We start from the raw sequence: 25,934 nt of genomic DNA, 5'->3' as shown, positions 1-25,934 counted from the left end.
GCAACTTGCTCCGATTCCCGCTGGAAGACCACAAAGGCAGTCCCCACAGCCGTGCCAGCAAAGCGCACCGCCATGATGCCAAGGTGGTGATGGAAAACACGCTTGAGCCAAGGCAAGAAGGCAGCTTTTGGGGGAGTGATGTTGACGAGGCAGACTAGACTAGGGAGTTCTGGTCCGGCGCCATGGGGTAGGTGAAGGAGAAGGCGTTGTTGCCGGCGTTGTGAGGCAGGATCCAGACGGTGCGATCCCCCAACGCGAGCAAAGCACGCCGCCGTGATGCCAAGGTGGTGATGGAAGACACGCTTGAGCCAAGGCAAGAAGGTAACTTTTGGGGGAGTGATGTTGACGAGGCAGACTAGGGAGTTCTGATCCGGCGCCATGGGGTAGTGCACGTCCAGAGAGGAGGGGCGGCCATGCACGACAGGCTCCATGGGGGAGGAGGGTGGGCTAGAGGCGCTGGGAGATGGAACTAGGGCACTGGAGGGAGATGACAGAGCGAGGGCGAGAGTGAGGGTGGAGTGAGTGTCCACCCTTGAGCTAGTACTTAAAGCGGAGTGGGTATGGCGGGGAAACGGACCAAGGAAACGGTATTGGCATTGAAAGCTACAAGGTGCCCAACGAGGCGGCACGTCCAGCAAACAACAAACTTGTTAAGAAAAATCGAGAGTGGTGGTTCTGGCTTCCCGCTCTCTTGTTGATGTTTCAAAATCTGTTCTGTTGCAAATGTTCGGCATAGTACTTCTGCGTTTTTGGTTGCAAATACAGTAGTTGACTTTGTATACTGAAAGAAGAATGCTCAGCCTAACTCTGAACCGTCCATTTCTCTCTGGTGTACATTCTGGCCCTGCACTGGTTCTGCATTGCGGTGCCGGTTCACAATCCGTTCCGTCCGTTGCAAATGCTCGGCTCCTCTTTATTTTTTCAGATAAAGAGTACTTTAACCTATTTTGTCGCAAGGGCATTTACCGAGACTGAATATTTTGGTGCCCTTGTTATAACATGATGGATTGGCCGGTAATAACTAATTTCTGACGCTTTTTAATTTGGCAGACCATAGACTGCCGTTTCACCCTGCTCAACATGATGCTGCAGCACTTCTCACGGCGGCAAGAAATCTGGCGTCCCTTGCATGCACAGCGGAAGCTTCACCCGTCTAGAGTGTCCTAGACCATCTAAGCTACTGTACATCCAAAATGAAATAAACATGTTGCTACGGAAAAAAAATCAAGATCAAAGATAAACTGCCCACGGCTACTTCCAGAGCAGCAGCACATCAAATGGTTGAGGCTTTACATTTCCTGATTGCCAACCCTCATCAACCATTAAACGCCAAATGATTGGATGAAACATCATTTGCCATTCAAAACTCTACAACAAAACATCACTGCACTAGCATCTCCAATTCAAACAGCCACCAATAATCTCTTAATATTGTATTAACGCAACTTCTAATATCTCTAGGAACAGATAACTCAAGGTCCCACTTCCCGAGTTGAACAAAAGCCTGGCCAATAAATCTCTTGCTGTTCACAGCAACGGAATTAATAGACACACCAACCAGTATCTATTGCTACCGAGATCCCCCCATACCACGTCAATGATCCACTGGTACCTTTTTCTCGAAAAGGAGGATTACCCCGGGCCTCTGCGTCAAGCGATGCACACAGCCATGATCTACCTACTTTCCAATATGGCATCGGGTACAAGGCCCCAGAACCTCGAATTGAACGGATGAGGGAACTCTTCCCTTGATGTATCTATCCGCTGTCTCCACGGCTCTATGAGCTTCCTCGAGAGCTCTCTTGTTCAACGGCCAGCATAGGCCAATCATTCTCGCAGTTGGGTATTTGGCGACGTTACAAGTTCTCCTATCATAGCCATAGGTTATGTCCAGCGTGAAGCGCTCGAGTGAATGTGCTCTCTCGAGGATGTGAACTGTGAGCTCAACTAGGCTCTTGGCAGAACAGAAGCCCGTGATCATCACCTTCCTGAGACTGTTATTCCGGCACTCAAGATTCTGCCTCCGGTATTCAGTGTCGTCTCCAACAACAGGGTCATGCATCATGGCATCCTGCTCTACCTGCAGATACATATGTAGGATCAAATACCATTCTTCTGATAACAAAGTGTAATACATTAATACCACTCTGAGAGATGCACATAGAGACTTACGCGTAGGATGAAAGATTCCAAGGCAGGAGAAGCATCAAGAAAAGAAACCAGAGAGAAGGCATCATAGTTTGGGGATAAGTGGGGTTTAAGGAGTGCAATTTCCAAGTTCTTGAGGCGAGGGAGCTTGGACGGCAGCATTGGAGTGTTGGCATTCTGAAAAATAAAAAGATTAACCATGCTTTATTTCAACATACAAGTCTTAAATACATACACATACTTGATTGTTCCTTATAATTTGAATCGTTGAGACGTTAAAACCAACACATACCTCACTACGACCGCGCAGGGTGAGGCTCTCAACATTTTGAGCAATGGACGGAAGGCTAAAGCGAGCATAAGAGAGAATACCAGACAGGCAGACAGGCGAAATATCTACATTCTTAAGTTGCAAAGAATTTCGGACATAGATGACCGGTGTCCCGCTATAGTGAAAAGAGCCGAGTTGTGGAGCATCTATCTCTACCACCCGCACCATCTTGCATAGTTTAACAGCGAGGAACTTGAGCTGCTGCATCGTACAAGGTATTTTCAAGCAAATTATCCCACTACATGCATCAATCACTAGCCGCTCCAGGGCAGAAGATTTCGAGAGCAAGTGCCCTAATCCATCCTCAGTAACGTTGACATGGCACAGATGTAAACTTTTCAATCTTCTCAAGCGCCCAAGTATTGATGTGGGGTGAAAAGCGCAACCAAAGAGGCTAAGAGACTGAATTGAACTTGCAGCTGCCTCATTAGATAAAACCTAACACGGAAAGTTGTAGATTTTATTCATAACTAAAGGCAACACCAAGCTGAATTCTTGGATCCCAGATTTAGTGATTCGGAGCCACCTGTCGAGGTAGGAGGCTTTGATATCGCTGCAAAGTCCAAGCTCAAGTTTAAGTGTCTTCACCTTCACCCCATTGCCATAATGGTTTTCAAGAATTCTGTCAACTTTATCAATGAGATGGGTTTTCCTTTCCTCAAAATCTGTGTCATCCAAACCAAGTGTACGGTCACTGAGTATGAGGCTGGAATAGCTTCTCCAGGAATGCAGAAATCTACGTGACACACAGGCAGCACGAGCAGCATCTTGTATTGGCATGATAGAATGTATACGATGTATGATGTCCTGCAGAACCAATGTTGACAAGTTCAACCATTAGCTTCCTAGCTAGTAGCTGACTGCAATAAATAACACTAGCAGTTGCAGATTCATCACGAAAGTCCTATGCCGAGATGCATGTGTTCGTGTGCTAGAAGTTATTGTGATATAAAAGATCATTGTAACTAGGATACTTCATTGCCAGCAACACATACCTCAGGGAGTTCCTCCAAACCAAGTTCTTGTCCCATATTTGGGGCACATTCACCTTGTCCGCAGGTTGCACCATTTGTTTCAGTGGCCTTTGACCCACTACCTGCAACGCAGTGGGAGTTTTTAAGTACTACTGTATGTCTCAATTTTGCTCATGAAACTCAGATATTGCAAGAGAGAACTATGAACTCTGACGGACCAGTGATGCCTGAACAAGAAAAGATAAAAATGCGGTACGAAAGAAAGCTGGAATAACCAGTCCAGTTATAAAGGAAGAAGAGGCGATAATCTGAAATATGCTGAAACTGTTCCATGTAAGAATTTTTTTTAAGGAAAAAAAAACAGCAGAGGAGTTCCCTTTAGTACTAGCCTAGTTGTGCTTCAAGTACCTAGGATTTCCAACCTGAACTGATATCTCCCATATTTGTCGCCTTAGAGCATCACCAACAGTTCTTGTAAAAAAATCGCTGTAAAAGTGGTTTTACAGGGTGCCAATATAAAAATTTCCGAGCTTAATGGAACTGTTGGAGCACTTCTTTTTGTCCCAACTTCCCCTAACCCACAAATTTTTTTACTGATACGGGAACTGTTGGAGATGCTCTTAGTTCATCCCGCGATCTAACACCCAAATTTGTAGCACAGCTGGAATCCCAAGTTGTGGGCTCGACCCGAAGCTTGGGGATGGTTGAAACTGGCAGAGGACAGAGGTGGAGACGATTAGATGTGAAGGAAGCGATGGTTGCCTGTGCTTTTGGTCGGTGGTCGCAGATCTGAGCTTGGTTTCTCATCAAAGGGAGGGGAGAGGGTGGGATCTGAACTTGGTTTCTCGCCAAAAGGGGTTAAAAATCTGAACTTTGATGAGGAAAGCAGTCCAGGTCCCCGAAAATCCAGGATACGGTCTGACAATCTGAAGGAGTTGGCCGGAGGGGCGTTCCGGAGCGGCCGGGCGCCGGAGACGAGGTGGTGGGCGAGGAATTTTGGTATTGAAAGTAGGTTCCGAAATGAATTGGGGTGCAATTAGATCAGTTTTCGCCTAACACAGAAGAGGAGAGATCCGAGATGCGGCGTTCGAGAGTATACGTACCTGCAGCAGGAGGTGTAAGAGGTTTCAGCAGCCGATGCCGATGCCGATGCCGACGCCGACGCCGACGCCGTGTCCGCCGCACTGCGTCGCGGAAAGCGGCGAATCGGGGTCGAGAAGACCATGGGCGCAGACGACGGGGCGACATGGTGAAAGAGATCCCCTGCCGAGGCGCCGCTAGCTTCTTTTCTCTTCTTTATTTATTTATTTATTTATTATTTATGAGGGGAGAGGTTTGCCCCGATTCCTAGTAAAACTCGTACTACTCATTAGAGCATCTCCCGTGCTATAAAAAACTTATTTTACGATTCTAAATACAAATAGCTGATTTTAAACCACGAAGGCCCAAAAACGATGATCCAATAGACGATGTTGGTGTACTCCTAAAAAGTATGATGTTGATGTAAAAAGAATACTTTAGATTTGCTCTAGATGTAAAATAGGGCACTTATGATGCAACTTTTGCATCACTTGTGCCTCTCGAGTAAAACCCGAGCAATCGCGCGTGCAGCCTAATTGTCGTGCGGAACTTTCCCGCGCCGCGCTTGACCATCCCATGCTGTCGCCCGCCGTCGCCGGTCCCCATGGACGCCTTCTTCGACCCCTCGGTCGCAATGCCACTCCGGCGATGGCCGCCTCCGCATCTGCCCCCGCCGCCATGATGCCTCCTCCAAATTGCGGGGCGGATTTGCAGCCCCTCGTATCATAGCCATTGGCGGACTGGAACCGCCGACAAGGAAGAAGGTAGTCATGACCAAACCACGAGGTGGCGTCTTGAAACGGCAGTTGCGTGACCCTGCAGCGGCTTCGTCCCGAGCGAAGAAGACGAAGGAGGAGGCGGCGGCGGCTGCTGCTACTTCGTCGCTGGCACACCGACAACTACTGCTTCATGTGCACTAGCTTTTTCGCCGGTGTTCGGAGACAACAAAAATGTGAAGCAACCACCGTGTGGCTGATGTATTCTACATAAGCTATTGGAGCGGTAGCTATTTTTGCATCATCACTGGAGTTGAGGGTTTTTGGTGATGTAAAAATGCACTTTTAGGTGATGTATATTTTACTCGAACCACAATTTGATGATGTGAAATACATCATCTATTGAAGATGCTCTTAGTGTGGTTTGCTTGCTGCGCTGTAGGTTCCCTCTACTCTTGTTTATTCAATTTTTTTATGTTAGCTTATTTTTTTATTCAATGTTTTTGTCTATTTTTCTATATATTTTTTCATTTAGTCCGGTTTTCTTTGTATTCTTTTTTTTACTTTGGTTTCTTCTCTGCTTTTTAAGGGATTCTTAGTTTTTTTAGGAATTTTATTTCCTTTTTGTTTCTTTCTGGGGTTTTATTAGTTTTTCCTTTTTCAAAGACATATCTACTTTTTCCTAAGTACACAATATAGCACACGTAAAACAATTTCCTGATAGCCACTGGACATTGTTCATATACATGATGTACATATTTTAAAAAGAATGCATGTTTTGAGCACTTTTTTGAATACATGAAACATTTTCCAAATAAAAGTTTTACATTTTTTAATGGCAATAAACATTTTTGAAATCATGTGAACATTTTTAACATTGTATAAACATTTTGGAAAATTACGTAGACATTTTTGGAAAACAAGAATATTTAAATAAGAAATAAAAAATATTATCCTAGATGAACATTTTTTTTATTGTATATAACATTTTTTTACAGTCAAAAACATGTTTTTAAAATGCAGGAATAGTTCCATACAATGTCACATACATTTTCTAATGGTATGAAACATTTTCTACATTACACAAGCATTTAATGTGAATGTGGGAACACTTTTTCATTGTCATGAACTTTCTTTTAAGTTATTAAGATATTTAAAGCGGCGCTAATAAAAAATTTTGCTATGTGAATATTTTTCAAAATCATTTTTTAATTTCTTGAGTAAATTTATGTTTTTGAAATAAATATGAATAAAATTAGAAAAGATATATAAAAAAAGAAACTTGAGTGAAGTCGGCATGACAAGCCGCATCCTATCTGGCCGCCCATCACCGCTGCCTGTAGGCGAGGTAACTGTCAACCTCGCAATAAGGGCGGATCCGGCTTGCCTGCTCCCTCCCCATACTCCCATCCGTGCTCCCACTTCATCCTACGGTTGTCTTTTTTCCTCTTTTCTTTCTAATCTAATCGTCCCCCCCTGATTTTAAGGGGGTGGGACCAGGCCTTATTTTGTTCCAATCAAATCAAGCCACGTAGACGGGAGCACAGATGGGCACACGACGGGGGAGCAGGCAAGTCTCGTCCAATAAGGGCACATAGCCGCTAGGGTCTTCATGCGGGCTTTTGGATCAAAGCCCTCGCATACAATGTCAATATATTGAAGAGCAACTAATTAAGGAGTACTTCTTCGGAAGTCCTCCCAAAAGTAACTTGCGGTGAGCTGGGAGCGCGCCAAGCGCGCTCTCAGCCGCCACCACGTATCATGCTCTCGGCGTTTCATTTGGATTTTTACGCCTTTTCAGTTTTTAGATGATTTTTTATTTTTTTTCAGCTTCTCGCCCCCTTCCCCCCTCCCTCGCGTTTTTTCTTAGCTTTTGGAAAAAAGAATTAAAAAATCATGAAAAATGCATTTTCTTTTTTATTTTCCTTCTATGAAAGGCACGGCTTTACTTCTGCTGGAGGCACGGATAAATGCGTTTTCATTTTTTTTTCTTTGAAGAGAGGCATAGATTTACTTCTCGTGCGGGCACTGATCTGCTTCCGTGATCATGCCTCTTGAAAAGGAAAAAACACTTTTTTTCCTTTTTTCCATCCACGAGAGGCATGGATTTACTTTCGCGAGAGGCACGGGTTTACTTCTCATGGAGGCACGGCCGTGCTTCTCGGGAAAGGGGGAAAAGTGTATTTTCATTTTTTGTTATCCCGCGAGAGGCACGCATTTACTTCTCGTGGAGGCACAGATTTACTTCGGCAATACGTACGGTCGTAACTCTCAGAAAGGGAAAAATGTGCTTCCGGTTTGGGGTTTTTCATTCGATTTTTTCGTGATTTTTGTTTGTCGAAACCTATCAACATGGAATCTAGTTTTGAAGACCTCGACGTGAGGAATCCAATAATGAAAACGGTTCAAAATTCGGACACGCGATTTGAAAGATAAAACGTTTGAATAGACGAATCTAGAAAAAACGAAAACTCCTAGGTTGCGACAAGTGATGCACATGCAGCGTGATACTTGTCGCAACCTGAAAAGGTGGGAGTGACCTTTGCAAAAAGTTCTTTTTAATTAGTGATTTCGAATATATTGGCATTGACTGAGGCCTAGATGGTTGTTTGGACGGGATCCAATTTAATGTCGTGAAAGGGTAGGTGGAAACAGCTAAGGTGAGTTTGGGCACCTTATAAAAATATTTCTTTGTGAAAAAGTATTTCTTCGAGAGGTGGGCTTGGAAACACTACAAATTAACCAGCGAATTGACGTAAAAATATTTCTCTGTAGAAAATAAAAAATCGGTTGAACTGTGCACGGGTGGTGTGGTGCGCTTGCTATGCAGAAATATCTCTACTATTAAAGAAGAGTTGATAGTCCGGTGCGCATGATTTATTTTTGCCTCTCCTCCCACCCCTCCCACCAATTTTTTGTTGCTACCATGTCCCACTGGTTTACTAGTTTTCTCTCTGTTACCTATTGATCTCGCACCACATGAATCACAAATCTTCCTCATATCTCTTCGGAAACTAATTCCCTTCCACCTAGGGTTTCTACAGATTGAGGTTAAGCAGCTGTCGCTCGATTCCTTCTCCGCCTAGGGTTTCCATGCACGTTCCTAGCGTCATCACTCATCTTCCTTATCCGTCACAACCGCAGCCACAACCGAGTCTCCACCCCTTTCCCAGATTCCCTCCCTCCATACTCCGGCCCTTGTCATCCAACAAATATTTTCTAGATGATCTATAGGAGGGGGAACAATTGAAGTAATCCTTTCTATCTCGTCTACACAAGGTAAAAGTTTAGAATGGTGTTGTTTAGTAAACTTAGAGAAATTAAAGGAAACATCATATCCTCCAAAATTAACATAAACTTTTTCCTTTTGCCAATCGACAATAGCGCCACAAGTATTCAAGTAAGGCCTACCAAAGATAATGGGAAAAAATTATCCTGATCAGATCCAAGTATTAAGAAATATGTAGGATACTTAGTGTTACCACACAAAACTTCAACACTCTAAGAATTCCCACATGTGGAATACTATATATATCTGCCAGTTTAATAGACAATCCTTTTCTTCTGTTGAGCACGGTGAAATATATCCAACAATTTCTTGATAAAGAGATAAATGAATAACACTTATACCTCCAATATCACACAAAACATGATAACAATGATTACCAATCTTAATAGAAATAACAGGCGCACCAACAAAATTAAGAAGACTTCTATGCATAATAATATGAGTAGCTTCTTCACATAGATAACATGCCCATTAAGTCCATCAATTAACAAGTATTTAATCATAGCTATTTGAGGTTGTATTTCAATTTGATCATAAGTTTTATTAGACTTATCTTTACTTTTATTAGCCATTGTACTTTCAAATCACATTCTTTAATCCTAACAGTGAACAGAGGTTTATCAATGTAAACAAAAGGTAACATAGGATTAATAGTGTGAACAAGAATATGTTCCTCGGCTATAACATTCTCTTTAAATATCCTTAAAAGGATCATGATACGTTTCCCACTTTTCTTTATGAACATCAATCTAAGCAGCAAAAAAATTATATAGTGATAAATATTTCAAAATCGCTTGCCCCGTGCGCAGCGCGTTCCAGCATCGATCCTGGCGGCTCCCCGTCCCTGATGACCTAGTGGTCGTCGGTGGGTGAGGGCCACCGGGATCCTCATGCGGATCTATGTAGCAGTAGGCTTTAGATGTAGGTTCTAGTAGCTAGTGTTTCCCCGTCAGTTCTATCGGCTTCGGCGGTTATGATGGCGGAGGTGAATACCTCTGATCTTCTTCCGGCACACTGATCTTCTACGTTGCTGGTAATGGATCTAGGATTTTTTGTTTTTGTCGCCCGGTTCCTCTTGGATCTGGGTGAACGATTTGGTGTTCTAGGCGCTGGCGTTGAGGAAGTGACAATGGCCAAGTTTATGACGGCGCAAGTAATATGTATGGTGAGTTTAATGGTTTGCAAGCTAAAATTATGAGTGAGAACAATTCAGCATATTATATACATTGTTTTGCTCATAAACTCAACCTGGTTGTTGTGGCTATTACAAAAAAGATATTCGACGTAGGAGATTTCTTTGGTATGGTTTCAGTTTTGCTGAATGTCGTGGGAGCATCTTGCAAGAGAAAAGACCAACTTCGTGAGCATCATCAAGAAGAAGTGAGGAAAGCAATTGGTTGTGGAGAGATCTCTACAGGAACGGGACTAAATCAAGAACTATCACTTCAGAGACCAGGTGGCACTCGATGGAACTCCCATTATAAAACATTGTTGGGTTTGTCAAAGATGTTCTCGTCGGTGGTTAAAGTTCTAGAATATGTTGAGAAAGATGGCATAGATACTGGAAAGAGGCGTCAAGCTAGAGGTTTTCTCAAATATTTCCAGACTTTTGATTCTGCATTTTTCTTACATATGATGATGATGATATTAGCTTTAACAAATGGACTGTCAAAAACCTTACAGAGAAAGGATAAAGACATTGTAAATGCTATTTCAGATGTGGAATCGACTAAACGGGAGTTAGAAAAGCTCAGAACCAATGAAGGGTGGGATTCTCTTATGAGGAAGGTATATTGTTTCTGTGAGAAACATGACATTCCAGTACTGGACATGGAAGATGCCTATGTTAACCTAAAGAAGCCAAGACAAAAGACCGGTATTAACAATGAACATTATTACTGCGTTGACTGTTTCTTTGCTGTTCTGGATTTTTTAGGAGAAGAGTTTAATGACAGATTTAATGAGGTAAATTCTGAGTTGCTTCTATGCATGTCTGCTTTGAGCCCAAGTGATTTATTTTGTCGTTTTGACAAGGCGAAGTTGCTAAAATTAGCTAAGCATTATCCTGATGACTTTAATCACAAAGATATGGTGACTCTTGAGCATGAACTTGGTCTCTACATAGATAATATACTCCATGATACAAGGTTTTCTAGCTTGGAAAAAATAGGTGATCTAGCTAAGGGCCAGTTCTTTTGGTGGCTTCCAGAATAAGCTGCAATAAGCTGCCCCCTACCTAGGTTATTCTAGAAGCTGAACCAAACTTATTTTTTTAGAAGCCTAGTAGTTAAGACTTGACTAGTAGGCTTTTGAAAAGAAAATTTTGGTTGGGCTTCTAGAATAAGCTGGGTAGGGGCAGCTTATTTTGGAAGCCCAAAAAAGCTAGCAAAAGAACTGGCCCTAAATTGATGGTGGATACAAGGAAGCACCTCTCCTATCCTTTGGTATATCGGCTTTTGAAGCTAGCTTTGACTCTTCCTGTTGCCACTTCCACTGTTGAGAGATGTTTTTCAGCTATGAAGATTGTGAAGAATGCTTTGCGTAACAAAATTGGTGATGATTATTTGAGCCATAGCCTAATTTGCTTTGTGGAAAAGGGACTGCTGGACGAAATTACTAATGAAGTGATTGTTGATTGTTTTCATAAGATGAAAGATCGTCGTGGGAAGAACGAAATGTAATGATCCAATGCCATACACCTTTTGTGTGTTTACCATCTCCATTTGTATTTTAATGGCTAATACTAATATGTGTTTTTTCTTTGCAGATAACGGCATTTATATTAGAAATGAATATTCTCTTTTGCAAAGCATGAACTATTGGGATATGAAGTCTTTTTGTAGGCTCTGATCACCTTAGTGTTAACTTGTTGTGTTACTATTGTCTATTGGATAATGTATCTTTTTTCGAACTTGGATGAAATATGTTATTACTTGCAAGAAAATTGCTAAATATAACATATTTACATGTTTATAAGCCTATGTGTAAACATGTTCGAGAGTTTTCTATCGTTGTGTGCCCCCAGTCGGTTTTTCTCCTGGGTCCGCCCCTGATCCTCGTGATGGATTCCAGCAGAATCCCGCGTGCTTCGGACAGCTTGACGAGGGCGCGGAGAAGGCTTGGGAGCACGCGCTTGCCGTCAGTCAGCGCTCCGCCCAGCGCCGCCGCCTCCCTAACGTGGCGGAGGTTGAGCACCCGCCAGTCGTGGTGCTCGACGAGGTGGAGCAGGACCTCCAGCGCCGTCGGAGCGTGTCGGAGGCAGTCGATGCGGAGGAGCACGGCGTCCCGCCCGGGCGCGTCCACGTCCTGGGCGATCTCCGCGAGGTCGGAGAGGAGGGTCAGCATCTTCGCCCGTGAGCTCTCGACTCCCTTCCCCCTCTCTCTCTGCCTGGGATCTCGATCCAAGGGGATCCGCCCGATTCGCCACCGCCGCCGCCGCCGCCCGCCGCCTCGCTCGAATCGAGGTGGGGAAAGGTGGAAACGTGTTGGGTAACGTAGTAATTTCAAAAAAATTCCTACGCACACGCAAGATCATGGTGATGCATAGCAACGAGAGGGGAGAGTGTGATCTACGTACCCTTGTAGACCGACAGCGGAAGCGTTAGCACAACGCGGTTGATGTAGTCGTACGTCTTCACGGCCCGACCGATCAAGCACCGAAACTACGGCACCTCCGAGTTTTAGCACACGTTCAGCCCGATGACGATCCCCGGACTCCGATCCAGCAAAGTGTCGGGGAAGAGTTCCGTCAGCACGACGGCGTGGTGACGATCTTGATGTACTACCGTCGCAGGGCTTTGCCTAAGCACCGCTACAATATAATCGACGACTATGGTGGAAGGGGGCACCGCACACGGCTAAGAATATGATCACGTGGATCAACTTGTGTCTATGGGGTGCCCCCTGCCTCCGTATATAAAGGATCAAAGGGGGGGTGCGGCCGGCCAGGAGGAGGGCGCGCCAGGAGGAGTCCTACTCCCACCGGGAGTAGGATTCCCCCCCCTTTCCTAGTTGGAATAGGATTCGCGAAGTGGGGAAGGAGGAGAGAGAAGGAAGGGGGGGCGCCGCCCCCCTCTCCTTGTCCTATTCGGACTAGGGGGGAGGGGCGTGCGGCCCAGCCCTGGCCACCTCTCCTCTCTTCCACTAAGGCCCACTAAGGCCCATATATCTCCCGGGGGGTTCCGATAACATCCCGGTACTCCGGTAAAATCCCGATTTCACCCGGAACACTTCCGATATCCAAATATAGGCTTCCAATATATCAATATTTATGTCTCGACCATTTCGAGACTCCTCGTCATGTCCGTGATCACATCCGGGACTCCGAACAAACTTCGGTACATCAAAATGCATAAACTCATAATATAACTGTCATCAAAACCTTAAGCATGCGGACCCTACGGGTTCGAGAACAATGTAGACATGACCGAGACACGTCTTCGGGCAATAACCAATAGCGGAACCTGGATGCTCATATTGGCTCCCAAATATTCTACGAAGACTTTATCAGTCAGACCGCATAACAACATACGTTGTTCCCTTTGTCATCGGTATGTTACTTGCCCGAGATTCGATCGTCGGTATCTCAATACCTAGTTCAATCTCGTTACCGGCAAGTCTCTTTACTCGTTTCATAATACATCATCTTGCAACTAACTCATTAGTTGTAATGCTTGCAAGGCTTATGTGATGTGCATTACCGAGAGGGCCCAGAGATACCTCTCCGACATTCGGAGTGACAAATCCTAATATCGAAATACGCCAACCTAACATGTACCTTTGGAGACACCTGTACATCACCTTTATAATCACCCATTTACGTTGTGATGTTTGGTAGCACACAAAGTGTTCCTCCGGCAAACGGGAGTTGCATAATCTCATAGTCATAGAAACATGTATAAGTCATGAAGAAAGCAATAGCAACATACTAAACAATCGGGTGCTAAGCTAATGGAATGGGTCATGTCAATCAGATCATTCACCTAATGATGTGATCCCGTTAATCAAATAACAACTCTTTGTCCATGGTTAGGAAACATAACCATCTTTGATTAACGAGCTAGTCAAGTAGAGGCATACTAGTGACACTCTGTTTGTCTATGTATTCACACATGTATTATGTTTCCGGTTAATACAATTCTAGCATGAATAATAAACATTTATCATGATATAAGGAAATAAATAATAACTTTATAATTGCCTCTAGGGCATATTTCCTTCAGTCTCCCACTTGCACTAGAGTCAATAATCTAGATTACACAGTAATGATTCTAACACCCATGGAGCCTTGGTGCTGATCATGTTTTGCTCGTGGAAGAGGCTTAGTCAACGGGTCTGCAACATTCAGATCCGTATGTATCTTGCAAATCTCTATGTCTCCCACCTGGACTAGATCCCGGATGGAATTGAAGCGTCTCTTGATGTGCTTGGTTCTCTTGTGAAATCTGGATTCCTTTGCCAAGCAATTGCACCAGTATTGTCACAAAAGATTTTCATTGGACCCGATGCACTAGGTATGACACCTAGATCGGATATGAACTCCTTCATCCAGACTCCTTCATTTGCTGCTTCCGAAGCAGCTATGTACTCCGCTTCACATGTAGATCCCGCCACAACGCTTTGTTTAGAACTACACCAACTGACAGCTCCACCGTTTAATGTAAACACGTATCCGGTTTGCGATTTAGAATTGTCCGGATCAGTGTCAAAGCTTGCATCAACGTAACCTTTTACGATGAGCTCTTTGTCACCTCCATATATGAGAAACATATCCTTAGTCCTTTTCAGGTATTTCAGGATGTTCTTGACCGTTGTCCAGTGATCCACTCCTGGATCACTTTGGTACCTCCCTGCTAGACTAATAGCAAGGCACACATCAGGTCTGGTACACAACATTGCATACATGATAGAGCCTATGGCTGAAGCATAGGGAACATCTTTCATTTTCTCTCTATCTTCTACAGTGGTCGGGCATTGAGTCTTACTCAACTTCACACCTTGTAACACAGGCAAGAACCCTTTCTTTGCTTGATCTATCTTGAACTTCTTCAAAACTTTGTCAAGGTATGTGCTTTGTGAAAGTCCAATTAAGCGTCTTGATCTATCTCTATAGATCTTAATGCCTAATATGTAAGCAGCTTCACCGAGGTCTTTCATTGAAAAACTCTTATTCAAGTATCCCTTTATGCTATCCAGAAATTCTATATCATTTCCAATTAGTAATATGTCATCCACATATAATATCAGAAATGCTATAGAGCTCCCACTCGCTTTCTTGTAAATACAGGCTTCTCCAAAAGTCTGTATAAAACCAAATGCTTTGATCACACTATCAAAGCGTTTATTCCAACTCCGAGATGCTTGCACCAGTCCATATATGGATCGCTGGAGCTTGCACACTTTGTTAGCTCCCTTCGGATCGACAAAACCTTCTGGTTGCATCATATACAACTCTTCTTCTAGAAATCCATTCAGGAATGCAGTTTTGACATACATCTGCCAAATTTCATAATCATAAAATGCGACAATTGCTAACATGATTCGGACATACTTAAGCATCGCTACGGGTGAGAAGGTCTCATCGTAGTCAATCCCTTGAATTTGCCGAAAACCTTTTGCGACAAGTCGAGCTTTGTAGACAGTAATATTACCGTCAGCGTCAGTCTTCTTCTTGAAGATCCATTTATTCTCATTTGCTTGCCGATCATGGGGCAAGTCAACCAAAGTCCATACTTTGTTCTCATACATGGATCCCATCTCAGATTTCATGGCTTCAAGCCATTTTGCGGAATCTGGGCTCACCATCGCTTCTTCATAGTTCGTAGGTTCATCATGATCTAGTAGCATGACTTCCAGAACAGGATTACCGTACCACTCTGGCGCGGATCTCACTCTGGTTGATCTACGAGGTTCAGTAGTATCTTGTTCTGAAGTTTCATGATCATCATCATTAGCTTCCTCACTAACTGGTGTAGTTGTCACAGAAACAGGTTTCTGTGATGTACTACTTTCCAATAAGGGAGTAGGTACAGTTACTGAAGGAAATATGCCCTAGAGGCAATAATAAAGTTATTATTTATTTCCTTATAATCATGATAAATGTTTATTATTCATGCTAGAATTGTATTAACCGGAAACATAATACATGTGTGAATACATAGACAAACAAAGTGTCACTAGTATGCCTCTACTTGACTAGCTCGTTAATCAAAGATGGTTATGTTTCCTAACCATGAACAATGAGTTGTTATTTGATTAACAAGGTCACATCATTAATTGAATGATCTGATTGACATGACCCATTCCATTAGCTTAGCACCCGATCGTTTAGTATGTTGCTATTGCTTTCTTCATGACTTATACATGTTCCTATGACTATGAGATTATGCAACTCACGTTTACCGGAGGAACACTTTGGGTACTACCAAACGTCACAACGTTACTGGGTGATTATAAAGGAGTACTACAGGTGTCTCCAATGGTAGATGTTGGGTTGGCGTATTTCGAGATTAGGATTTGTCACTCCGATTGTCCGGAGAGGTATCTCTGGGCCCTCTCGGTAATGCACATCACATAAGCCTTGCAAGCATTGCAACTAATGAGTTAGTTGTGAGATGATGTATTAGGAACAGAGTAAAGAGACTTGCCGGTAACGAGATTGAACTAGGTATTGGATACCGACGATCGAATCTTGGGCAAGTAACATACCGATGACAAAGGGAACAACGTATGTTGTTATGCGGTCTGACCGATAAAGATCTTCGTAGAATATGTAGGAGCCAATATGGGCATCCAGGTCCCGCTATTGGTTATTGACCGGAGACATGTCTCGGTCATGTCTACATTGTTCTCGAACCCGTAGGGTCCGCACGCTTAAGGTTACGATGACAGTTATATTATGAGTTTATGCATTTTGATGTACCGAAGGTTGTTCGGAGTCCCGGATGTGATCACGGACATGACGAGGAGTCTCGAAATGGTCGAGACGTAAAGATTGATATATTGGAAGCCTATGTTTTGACATCGGAAGTGTTCCGGGTGAAATCGGGATTTTACCGGAGTACCGGGAGGGTTACCGGAACCCCCCGGGAGCCATATGGGCCTTCATGGGCCTTAGTGGAAAGGAGAAAGGGGCAGCCCAAGGTGGCTGCGCCACTTTCCGCTCCCCTAGTCCTATTAGGACTAGGAGAAGGTGGCCGGCCCCCCTCTCTCCCTTCCCCTCCGAGGAATCCTAGTTGGACTAGGATTGGGGGGAGGAATCCTACTCCCAGAGGGAGTACGACTCTCCTGCGCCTCCCCTCCTTGGCCGGCCAGCCCTCCCCCTTGGCTCCTTTATATACGGAGGCAGGGGGCACCTCTAGACACACAAGTTGATCCATGTGATCTATTCCTTAGCCGTGTGCGGTGCCCCCTGCCACCATATTCCTCGATAATACTGTAGCAGAGTTTAGGCGAAGCCCTGCTGCTGTAGTTCATCAAGATCGTCACCACGCCGTCATGCTGACGGAACTCTTCCCCGACACTTTGCTGGATCGGAGTCCGGGGATCGTCATCGAGCTGAATGTGTGCTCGAACTCGGAGGTGCCGTAGTTTCGGTGCTTGATCGGTTGGATCGTGAAGACGTACGACTACTTCCTCTACGTTGTGTGATCGCTTCCGCAGTCGGTCTGCGTTGGTACGTAGACAACACTCTCCCCTCTCGTTGCTATGCATCACATGATCTTGAGTGTGCGTAGGAATTTTTTTGAAATTACTACGTTCCCCAACAGTGGCATCCGAGCCTAGGTTATTTATGTTGATGTTATATGCACGAGTAGAACACAAGTGAGTTGTGGACGATACAAGTCATACTGCCTACCAGCATGTCATACTTTGGTTCGGCGGTATTGTTGGACGAGACGACCCGGACCAACCTTACGCGTACGCTTACGCGAGACCGGTTCCCTCGACGTGCTTTGCACATAGATGGCTTGCGGGCGATTGTCTCTCCAACTTTAGTTGAACCAAGTATGGCTACGCCCGGTCCTTGCGAAGGTTAAAACGGAGTCTATTTGACAAACTATCGTTGTGGTTTTGATGCGTAGGTGAGATTGGTTCTTACTTAAGCCCGTAGCAGCCACGTAAAACTTGCAACAACAAAGTAGAGGACGTCTAACTTGTTTTTGCAGGGCATGTTGTGATGTTATATGGTCAAGGCATGATGCTGAATTTTATTGTATGAGATGATCATGTTTTGTAACCAAGTTATCAGCAACTAGCAGGAGCCATATGGTTGTCACTTTATTGTATGCAATGCAATCGCGATGTAATGCTTTACTTTATTACTAAACGGCAGTGATAGTCGTAGTAGCATAAGATTGGCGAGACGACAACGATGCTACGATGGAGATCAAGGTGTCGCGCCGGTGACGATGGTGATCATGACGGTGCTTCGGAGATGGAGATCACAGGCACAAGATGATGATGGCCATATCATATCACTTATATTGATTGCATGTGATGTTTATCCTTTTATGCATCTTATCTTGCTTTGATTGACGGTAGCATTATAAGATGATCTCTCACTAAATTATCAAGAAGTGTTCTCCCTGAGTATGCACCGTTGCGAAAGTTCTTCGTGCTGAGACACCACGTGATGATCGGGTGTGATAGGCTCTACGTTCAAATACAACGGGTGCAAAACAGTTGCACACGCGGAATACTCAGGTTATACTTGAATACTCAGGTTATACTTGACGAGCCAAGCATATACAGATATGGCCTCGGAACACGGAGACCGAAAGGTCGAGCGTGAATCATATAGTAGATATGATCAACATAATGATGTTCATCGATGAAACTACTCCATCTCACGTGATGATCGGACATGGTTTAGTTGATTTGGATCACGTGATCACTTAGAGGATTAGAGGGATGTCTATCTAAGTGGGAGTTCTTAAGTAATATGATTAATTGAACTTAAATTTATCATGAACTTAGTACCTGATAGTATCTTGCTTGTTTATGTTGATTGTAGATAGATGGCTCGTGCTATTGTTCCGTTGAATTTTAATGCGTTCCTTGAGAAAGCAAAGTTGAAAGATGATGGTAGCAATTATACGGACTGGGTCCGTAACTTGAGGATTATCCTCATTGCTGCTCAGAAAAATTACGTCCTAGAAGCACCGCTGGGTGCCAGGCCTGCTGCTGGAGCAACACCAGATGTTATGAACGTCTGGCAGAGCAAAGCTGATGACTACTCGATAGTTCAGTGTGCCATGCTTTACGGCTTAGAATCGGGACTTCAACGACGTTTTGAACGTCATGGAGCATATGAGATGTTCCAGGAGTTGAAGTTAATATTTCAAGCAAATGCCCGAATTGAGAGATATGAAGTCTCCAATAAGTTCTATAGCTGCAACATGGAGGAGAACAGTTCTGTCAGTGAGCATATACTCAAAATGTCTGGGTATAATAATCACTTGATTCAATTGGGAGTTAATCTTCCAGATGATTGCGTCATTGACAGAATTCTCCAATCACTGCCACCAAGCTACAAGAGCTTCGTGATGAACTATAATATGCAAGGGATGAACAAGACTATTCCCGAGCTCTTCGCGATGCTGAAAGCTGCGGAGGTAGAAATCAAAAAGGAGCATCAAGTGTTGATGGTTAACAAAACCACTAGTTTCAAGAAAAAGGGCAAAGGGAAGAAGAAGGGGAACTTCAAGAAGAACGGCAAGCCAGTTGCTGCTCAAGAGAAGAAACCCAAGTCTGGACCTAAGCCTGAAACTGAGTGCTTCTACTGCAAGCAGACTGGTCACTGGAAGCGGAACTGCCCCAAGTATTTGGCGGATAAGAAGGATGGCAAGGTGAACAAAGGTATATGTGATATACATGTTATTGATGTGTACCTTACTAATGCTCGCAGTAGCACCTGGGTATTTGATACTGGTTCTGTTGCTAATATTTGCAACTCGAAACAGGGGCTACGGATTAAGCGAAGATTTGCTAAGGACGAGGTGACGATGCGCGTGGGAAACGGTTCCAAAGTCGATGTGATCGCGGTCGGCACGCTACCTCTACATCTACCTTCGGGATTAATATTAGACCTAAATAATTGTTATTTGGTGCCAGCGTTAAGCATGAACATTATATCTGGATCTTGTTTGATGCGAGACGGTTATTCATTTAAATCAGAGAATAATGGTTGTTCTATTTATATGAGTAATATCTTTTATGGTCACGCACCCTTGAGGAGTGGTCTATTCTTATTAAATCTCGATAGTAGTAATACACATATTCATAATGTTGAAGCCAAAAGATGCAGAGTTGATAATGAAAGTGCAACTTATTTGTGGCACTGTCGTTTAGGTCATATCGGTGTAAAGCGCATGAAGAAACTCCATACTGATGGACTTTTGGAACCACTTGATTATGAATCGCTTGGTACTTGCGAACCGTGCCTCATGGGCAAGATGACTAAAACACCGTTCTCCGGTATTATGGAGAGAGCAACAGATCTGTTGGAAATCATACATACCGATGTATGTGGTCCGATGAATATTGAGGCTCGTGGTGGATATCGTTATTTTCTCACCTTCACAGATGATTTAAGCAGATATGGATATATCTACTTAATGAAACATAAGTCTGAAACGTTTGAAAAGTTCAAAGAATTTCAGAGTGAAGTTGAAAATCATCGTAACAAGAAAATAAAGTTTCTACGATCTGATCGTGGAGGTGAATATTTGAGTTACGAGTTTGGTGTACATTTGAAAAATTGTGGAATAGTTTCGCAACTCACGCCACCTGGAACACCACAGCGTAATGGTGTGTCCGAACGTCGTAATCGTACTTTACTAGATATGGTGCGATCTATGATGTCTCTTACTGATTTACCGCTATCGTTTTGGGGTTATGCTCTAGAGACGGCCGCATTCACGTTAAATAGGGCACCATCAAAATCCGTTGAGACGACGCCTTATGAACTGTGGTTTGGCAAGAAACCAAAGTTGTCGTTTCTTAAAGTTTGGGGCTGTGATGCTTATGTGAAAAAGCTTCAACCTGATAAGCTCGAACCCAAATCAGAGAAATGTGTCTTCATAGGATATCCAAAGGAATCTATTGGATACACCTTCTATCACAGATCCGAAGGCAAGACTTTTGTTGCTAAATTTGGAAACTTTCTTGAGAAGGAGTTTCTCTCGAAAGAAGTGAGTGGGAGGAAAGTAGAACTTGACGAGGTAACTGTACCTACTCCCTTGTTGGAAAGTAGTACATCACAGAAAACTGTTTCTGCGACACCTACACCAATAAGTGAGGAAGTTAATGATAATGATCATGAAACTTCAGAACAAGATACTACTGAACCTCGTAGATCAACCAGAGTAAGATCCGCACCAGAGTGGTACGGTAATCCAGTTCTGGAAGTCATGCTACTAGATCATGATGAACCTACGAACTATGAAGAAGCGATGGTGAGCCCAGATTCCGCAAAGTGGCTTGAAGCCATGAAATCTGAGATGGGATCCATGTATGAGAACAAAGTATGGACTTTGGTTGACTTGCCCGATGATCGGCAAGCAATTGAGAATAAATGGATCTTTAAGAAGAAGACTGACGCTGATGGTAATGTTACTGTCTATAAAGCTCGACTTGTCGCAAAAGGTTTTCGGCAAGTTCAAGGGATTGACTACGATGAGACCTTCTCACCCGTAGCGATGCTTAAGTCCGTCCGAATCATGTTAGCGATTGCCGCATTTTATGATTATGAAATTTGGCAGATGGATGTCAAAACTGCATTCCTGAATGGATTTCTGGAAGAAGAGTTGTATATGATGCAACCGGAAGGTTTTGTCAATCCAAAGGGAGCTAACAAAGTGTGCAAGCTCCAGCGATCCATTTATGGACTGGTGCAAGCCTCTCGGAGTTGGAATAAATGCTTTGATAGTGTGATCAAAGCATTTGGTTTTATACAGACTTTCGGAGAAGCCTGTATTTACAAGAAAGTGAGTGGGAGCTCTGTAGCATTTCTAATATTATATGTGGATGACATATTGCTGATTGGAAATGATATAGAATTTCTGGATAGCATAAAGGGATACTTGAATAAAAGTTTTTCAATGAAAGACCTCGGTGAAGCTGCTTACATATTAGGCATTAAGATCTATAGAGATAGATCAAGACGCTTGATTGGACTTTCACAAAGCACATACCTTGACAAGATTTTGAAGAAATTCAAAATGGATCAAGCAAAGAAAGGATTCTTGCCTGTGTTACAAGGTGTGAAGTTGAGTAAGACTCAATGCCCGACCACTGCAGAAGATAGAGAGAATATGAAAGATGTCCCCTATGCATCAGCCATAGGCTCTATCATGTATGCAATGCTGTGTACCAGACCTGATGTGTGTCTTGCTATAAGTTTAGCAGGGAGGTACCAAAGTAATCCAGGAGTGGATCACTGGACAGCGGTCAAGAACATCCTGAAATACCTGAAAAGGACTAAGGATATGTTTCTCGTATATGGAGGTGACAAAGAGCTCACCGTAAAAGGTTACGTTGATGCAAGCTTTGACACTAATCCGAACGATTCTAAATCGCAAACCGGATACGTGTTTACATTAAACGGTGGAGCTGTCAGTTGGTGCAGTTCTAAACAAAGCGTCGTAGCGGGATCTACATGTGAAGCGGAGTACATAGCTGCTTCGGAAGCAACGAACGAAGGAGTCTGGATGAAGGAGTTCATATCCGATCTAGGTGTCATACCTAGTGCATCGGGTCCAATGAAAATCTTTTGTGACAATACTGGTGCAATTGCCTTGGTAAAGGAATCCAGATTTCACAAAAGGACCAAACACATCAAGAGACGCTTCAATTCCATCCGGGATCTAGTCCAGGTGGGAGACATAGAGATTTGCAAGATACATACGGATCTGAATATTGCAGACCCGTTGACTAAGCCTCTTCCACGAGCAAAACATGATCAGCACCAAGGCTCCATGGGTGTTAGAATCATTACAGTGTAATCTAGATTATTGACTCTAGTGCAAGTGGGAGACTGAAGGAAATATGCCCTAGAGGCAATAATAAAGTTATTATTTATTTCCTTATAATCATGATAAATGTTTATTATTCATGCTAGAATTGTATTAACCGGAAACATAATACATGTGTGAATACATAGACAAACAAAGTGTCACTAGTATGCCTCTACTTGACTAGCTCGTTAATCAAAGATGGTTATGTTTCCTAACCATGAACAATGAGTTGTTATTTGATTACAAGGTCACATCATTAGTTGAATGATCTGATTGACATGACCCATTCCATTAGCTTAGCACCCGATCGTTTAGTATGTTGCTATTGCTTTCTTCATGACTTATACATGTTCCTATGACTATGAGATTATGCAACTCCCGTTTAACGGAGGAAACACTTTGGGTACTACCAAACGTCACAACGTTACTGGGTGATTATAAAGGAGTACTACAGGTGTCTCCAATGGTAGATGTTGGGTTGGCGTATTTCGAGATTAGGATTTGTCACTCCGATTGTCGGAGAGATATCTCTGGGCCCTCTCGGTAATGCACATCACATAAGCCTTGCAAGCACTGCAACTAATATGTTAGTTGTGAGATGATGTATTACGGAACGAGTAAAGAGACTTGCCGGTAACGAGATTGAACTAGGTATTGGATACCGACGATCGAATCTTGGGCAAGTAACATACCGATGACAAAGGGAACAACGTATGTTGTTATGCGGTCTGACCGATAAAGATCTTCGTAGAATATGTAGGAGCCAATATGGGCATCCAGGTCCCGCTATTGGTTATTGACCGGAGACATGTCTCGGTCATGTCTACATTGTTCTCGAACCCGTAGGGTCCGCACGCTTAAGGTTACGATGACAGTTATATTATGAGTTTATGCATTTTGATGTACCGAAGGTTGTTCGGAGTCCCGGATGTGATCACGGACATGACGAGGAGTCTCAAAATGGTCGAGACGTAAAGATTGATATATTGGAAGCCTATGTTTTGACATCGGAAGTGTTCCGAGTGAAATCGGGATTTTACCGGAGTACCGGGAGGGTTACCGGAACCCCCCGGGAGCCATATGGGCCTTCATGGGCCTTAGTGGAAAGGAGAAAGGGGCAGCCCAAGGTGGCTGCGCCACTTTCCGCTCCCCTAGTCCTATTAGGACTAGGAGAAGGTGGCCGGCCCCCCTCTCTCCCTTCCCCTCCGAGGAATCCTAGTTGGACTAGGATTGGGGGGAGGAATCCTACTCCCAGAGGGAGTAGGACTCTCCTGCGCCTCCCCTCCTTGGCCGGCCAGCCCTCCCCCTTGGCTCCTTTATATACGGAGGCAGGGGGCACCTCTAGACACACAAGTTGATCCACGTGATCTATTCCTTAGCCGTGTGCGGTGCCCCCTGCCACCATATTCCTCGATAATACTGTAGCGGAGTTTAGGCGAAGCCCTGCTGCTGTAGTTCATCAAGATCGTCACCACGCCGTCGTGCTGACGGAACTCTTCCCCGACACTTTGCTGGATCGGAGTCCGGGGATCGTCATCGAGCTGAACGTGTGCTCGAACTCGGAGGTGCCATAGTTTCGGTGCTTGATCGGTTGGATTGTGAAGACGTACGACTACTTCCTCTACGTTGTGTGATCGCTTCCGCAGTCGGTCTGCGTTGGTATGTAGACAACACTCTCCCCTCTCGTTGCTATGCATCACATGATCTTGAGTGTGCGTAGGAATTTTTTTGAAATTACTACGTTCCCCAACAGTTACCTCGTCAAGTTCTACTTTCCTCCCACTCACTTCTTTCGAGAGAAACTCCTTCTCCAGAAAGTTTCTGAATTTAGCAACAAAAGTCTTGCCTTCGGATCTATGATAGAAGGTGTATCCAATAGTTTCCTTTGGATATCCTATGAAGACACATTTCTCCGATTTGGGTTCGAGCTTATCAGGTTGAAGCTTTTTCACATAAGCATTGCAGCCCCATACTTTCAGAAACGACAACTTTGGTTTCTTGCCAAACCATAGTTCATAAGGCGTTGTCTCAATGGATTTTGATGGTGCCCTATTTAACGTGAATGCGGCCGTCTCTAGAGCATATCCCCAAAACTATAGTGGTAAATCAGTAAGAGACATCATAGATCGCACCATATCTAGTAAAGTACGATTACGACGTTCGGACACACCATTACGCTGTGGTGTTCCGGGTGGCGTGAGTTGCGAAACTATTCCACATTGTTTCAAATGTACACCAAACTCGTAACTCAAATATTCTCCTCCACGATCAGATCGTAGGAATTTTATTTTCTTGTTACGATGATTTTCAACTTCACTCTAAAATTCTTTGAACTTTTCAAACGTTTAAGACTTATGTTTCATTAAGTAGACATACCCATATCTGCTTAAGTCATCTGTGAAGGTGAGAAAATAACGATATCTGCCACGAGCCTCAATATTCATCGGACCACATACATCTGTATGTATGATTTCCAATAAATCCGTTGCTCTCTCCATAGTACCGGAGAACGGTGTTTTTGTCATCTTACCCATAAGGCACGGTTCGCAAGTACCAAGTGATTCATAATCAAGTGGTTCCAAAATCCCATCAGTATGGAGTTTCTTCATGCGCTTTATACCGATATGACCTAAACGGCAGTGCCATAAATAAGTTGCACTATCATTATCAACTCTGCATCTTTTGGCTTCAACACTATGAATATGTGTGTCACTACTATCGAGATTCAATAAGAATAGGCCACTCTTTAAGGGTGCATGACCATAAAAGATATTACTCATATAAATAGAACAACCATTATTCTCAGATTTAAATGAATAACCGTCTCGCATCAAACAAGATCCAAATATAATGTTCATGCTTAACGCTGGCACCAAATAACAATTATTTAGGTCTAATATTAATCCCGAAGGTAGATGTAGAGGTAGCGTGCCGACTGCGATCACATCGACTTTGGAACTGTTTCCCACGCGCATCGTCACCTCGTCCTTAGCCAATCTTCGCTTAATCCGTAGTCCCTGTTTTGAGTTGCAAATATTAGCAACAGAACCAATATCAAATACCCAGGTGCTACTGCGAGCATTAGTAAGGTACACATCAATAACATGTATATCACATATACCTTTGTTCACCTTGCCATCCTTCTTATCCGCCAAATACTTGGGGCAGTTCCGCTTCCAGTGACCAGTCTGCTTGCAGTAGAAGCACTCAGTTTCAGGCTTAGGTCCAGGTTTGGGTTTCTTCTCTTGAGTGGCAACTTGCTTGCTGTTCTTTTTGAAGTTCCCCTTCTTCTTTCCTTTGCCCTTTTTCTTGAAACTAGTGGTCTTGTTGACCATCAATACTTGATGCTCCTTCTTGATTTCTACCTCCGCAGCTTTC

At 43.7% G+C, this 25,934-nt stretch overlaps 2 protein-coding genes across 2 annotated transcripts; one reads left to right on the top strand and one right to left on the bottom strand.

Annotated features, from left to right (window-relative positions):
- Nucleotides 1–1,338: 1,338 nt before the first annotated feature.
- Nucleotides 1,339–4,746, bottom strand: LOC125528027. Its single transcript, XM_048692546.1, has 5 exons — nt 4,557–4,746; nt 3,475–3,575; nt 2,441–3,286; nt 2,173–2,325; nt 1,339–2,080 (listed from the first exon to the last, which is right to left on the bottom strand). Exons 3-5 carry the CDS (start codon nt 2,684–2,686, stop codon nt 1,679–1,681), a joined length of 801 nt encoding a protein of 266 aa, XP_048548503.1. The 5' UTR covers nt 2,687–3,286; nt 3,475–3,575; nt 4,557–4,746; the 3' UTR covers nt 1,339–1,678.
- Nucleotides 4,591–11,309, top strand: LOC125533086 (zinc finger MYM-type protein 1-like). Its single transcript, XM_048696867.1, has 4 exons — nt 4,591–4,702; nt 9,659–10,727; nt 10,931–11,215; nt 11,306–11,309. Exons 1-4 carry the CDS (start codon nt 4,591–4,593, stop codon nt 11,307–11,309), a joined length of 1,470 nt encoding a protein of 489 aa, XP_048552824.1.
- The last annotated feature ends 14,625 nt before the right edge of the window (nt 11,310–25,934 follow it).

Source organism: Triticum urartu, chromosome 1 (genome assembly GCF_003073215.2).
Source record: "Triticum urartu cultivar G1812 chromosome 1, Tu2.1, whole genome shotgun sequence".
In the NCBI taxonomy this organism is placed as follows: Eukaryota; Viridiplantae; Streptophyta; class Magnoliopsida; order Poales; family Poaceae; genus Triticum; species Triticum urartu.
The sequence above is the reverse complement of the archived record's forward strand: the minus strand, read 5'-3'. Positions and strand labels throughout refer to the sequence as shown.

Coding starts and splice junctions, on each gene's coding strand:
- LOC125533086 (XM_048696867.1), top strand. CDS start 4,591: ATGCCGATGCCGATGCCGACGCCGACGCCGACGCCGTGTCCGCCGCAC. Junction 4,703..9,658: donor GCAGACGACGGGGCGACATG/GTGAAAGAGATC, acceptor GCTGGCGTTGAG/GAAGTGACAATGGCCAAGTT. Junction 10,728..10,930: donor GGTGATCTAGCTAAGGGCCA/GTTCTTTTGGTG, acceptor AGCTAGCAAAAG/AACTGGCCCTAAATTGATGG.
- LOC125528027 (XM_048692546.1), bottom strand. CDS start 2,686: ATGCAGCAGCTCAAGTTCCTCGCTGTTAAACTATGCAAGATGGTGCGG. Junction 2,326..2,440: donor CCCTGCGCGGTCGTAGTGAG/GTATGTGTTGGT, acceptor TTTATTTTTCAG/AATGCCAACACTCCAATGCT. Junction 2,081..2,172: donor TGGAATCTTTCATCCTACGC/GTAAGTCTCTAT, acceptor ATGTATCTGCAG/GTAGAGCAGGATGCCATGAT.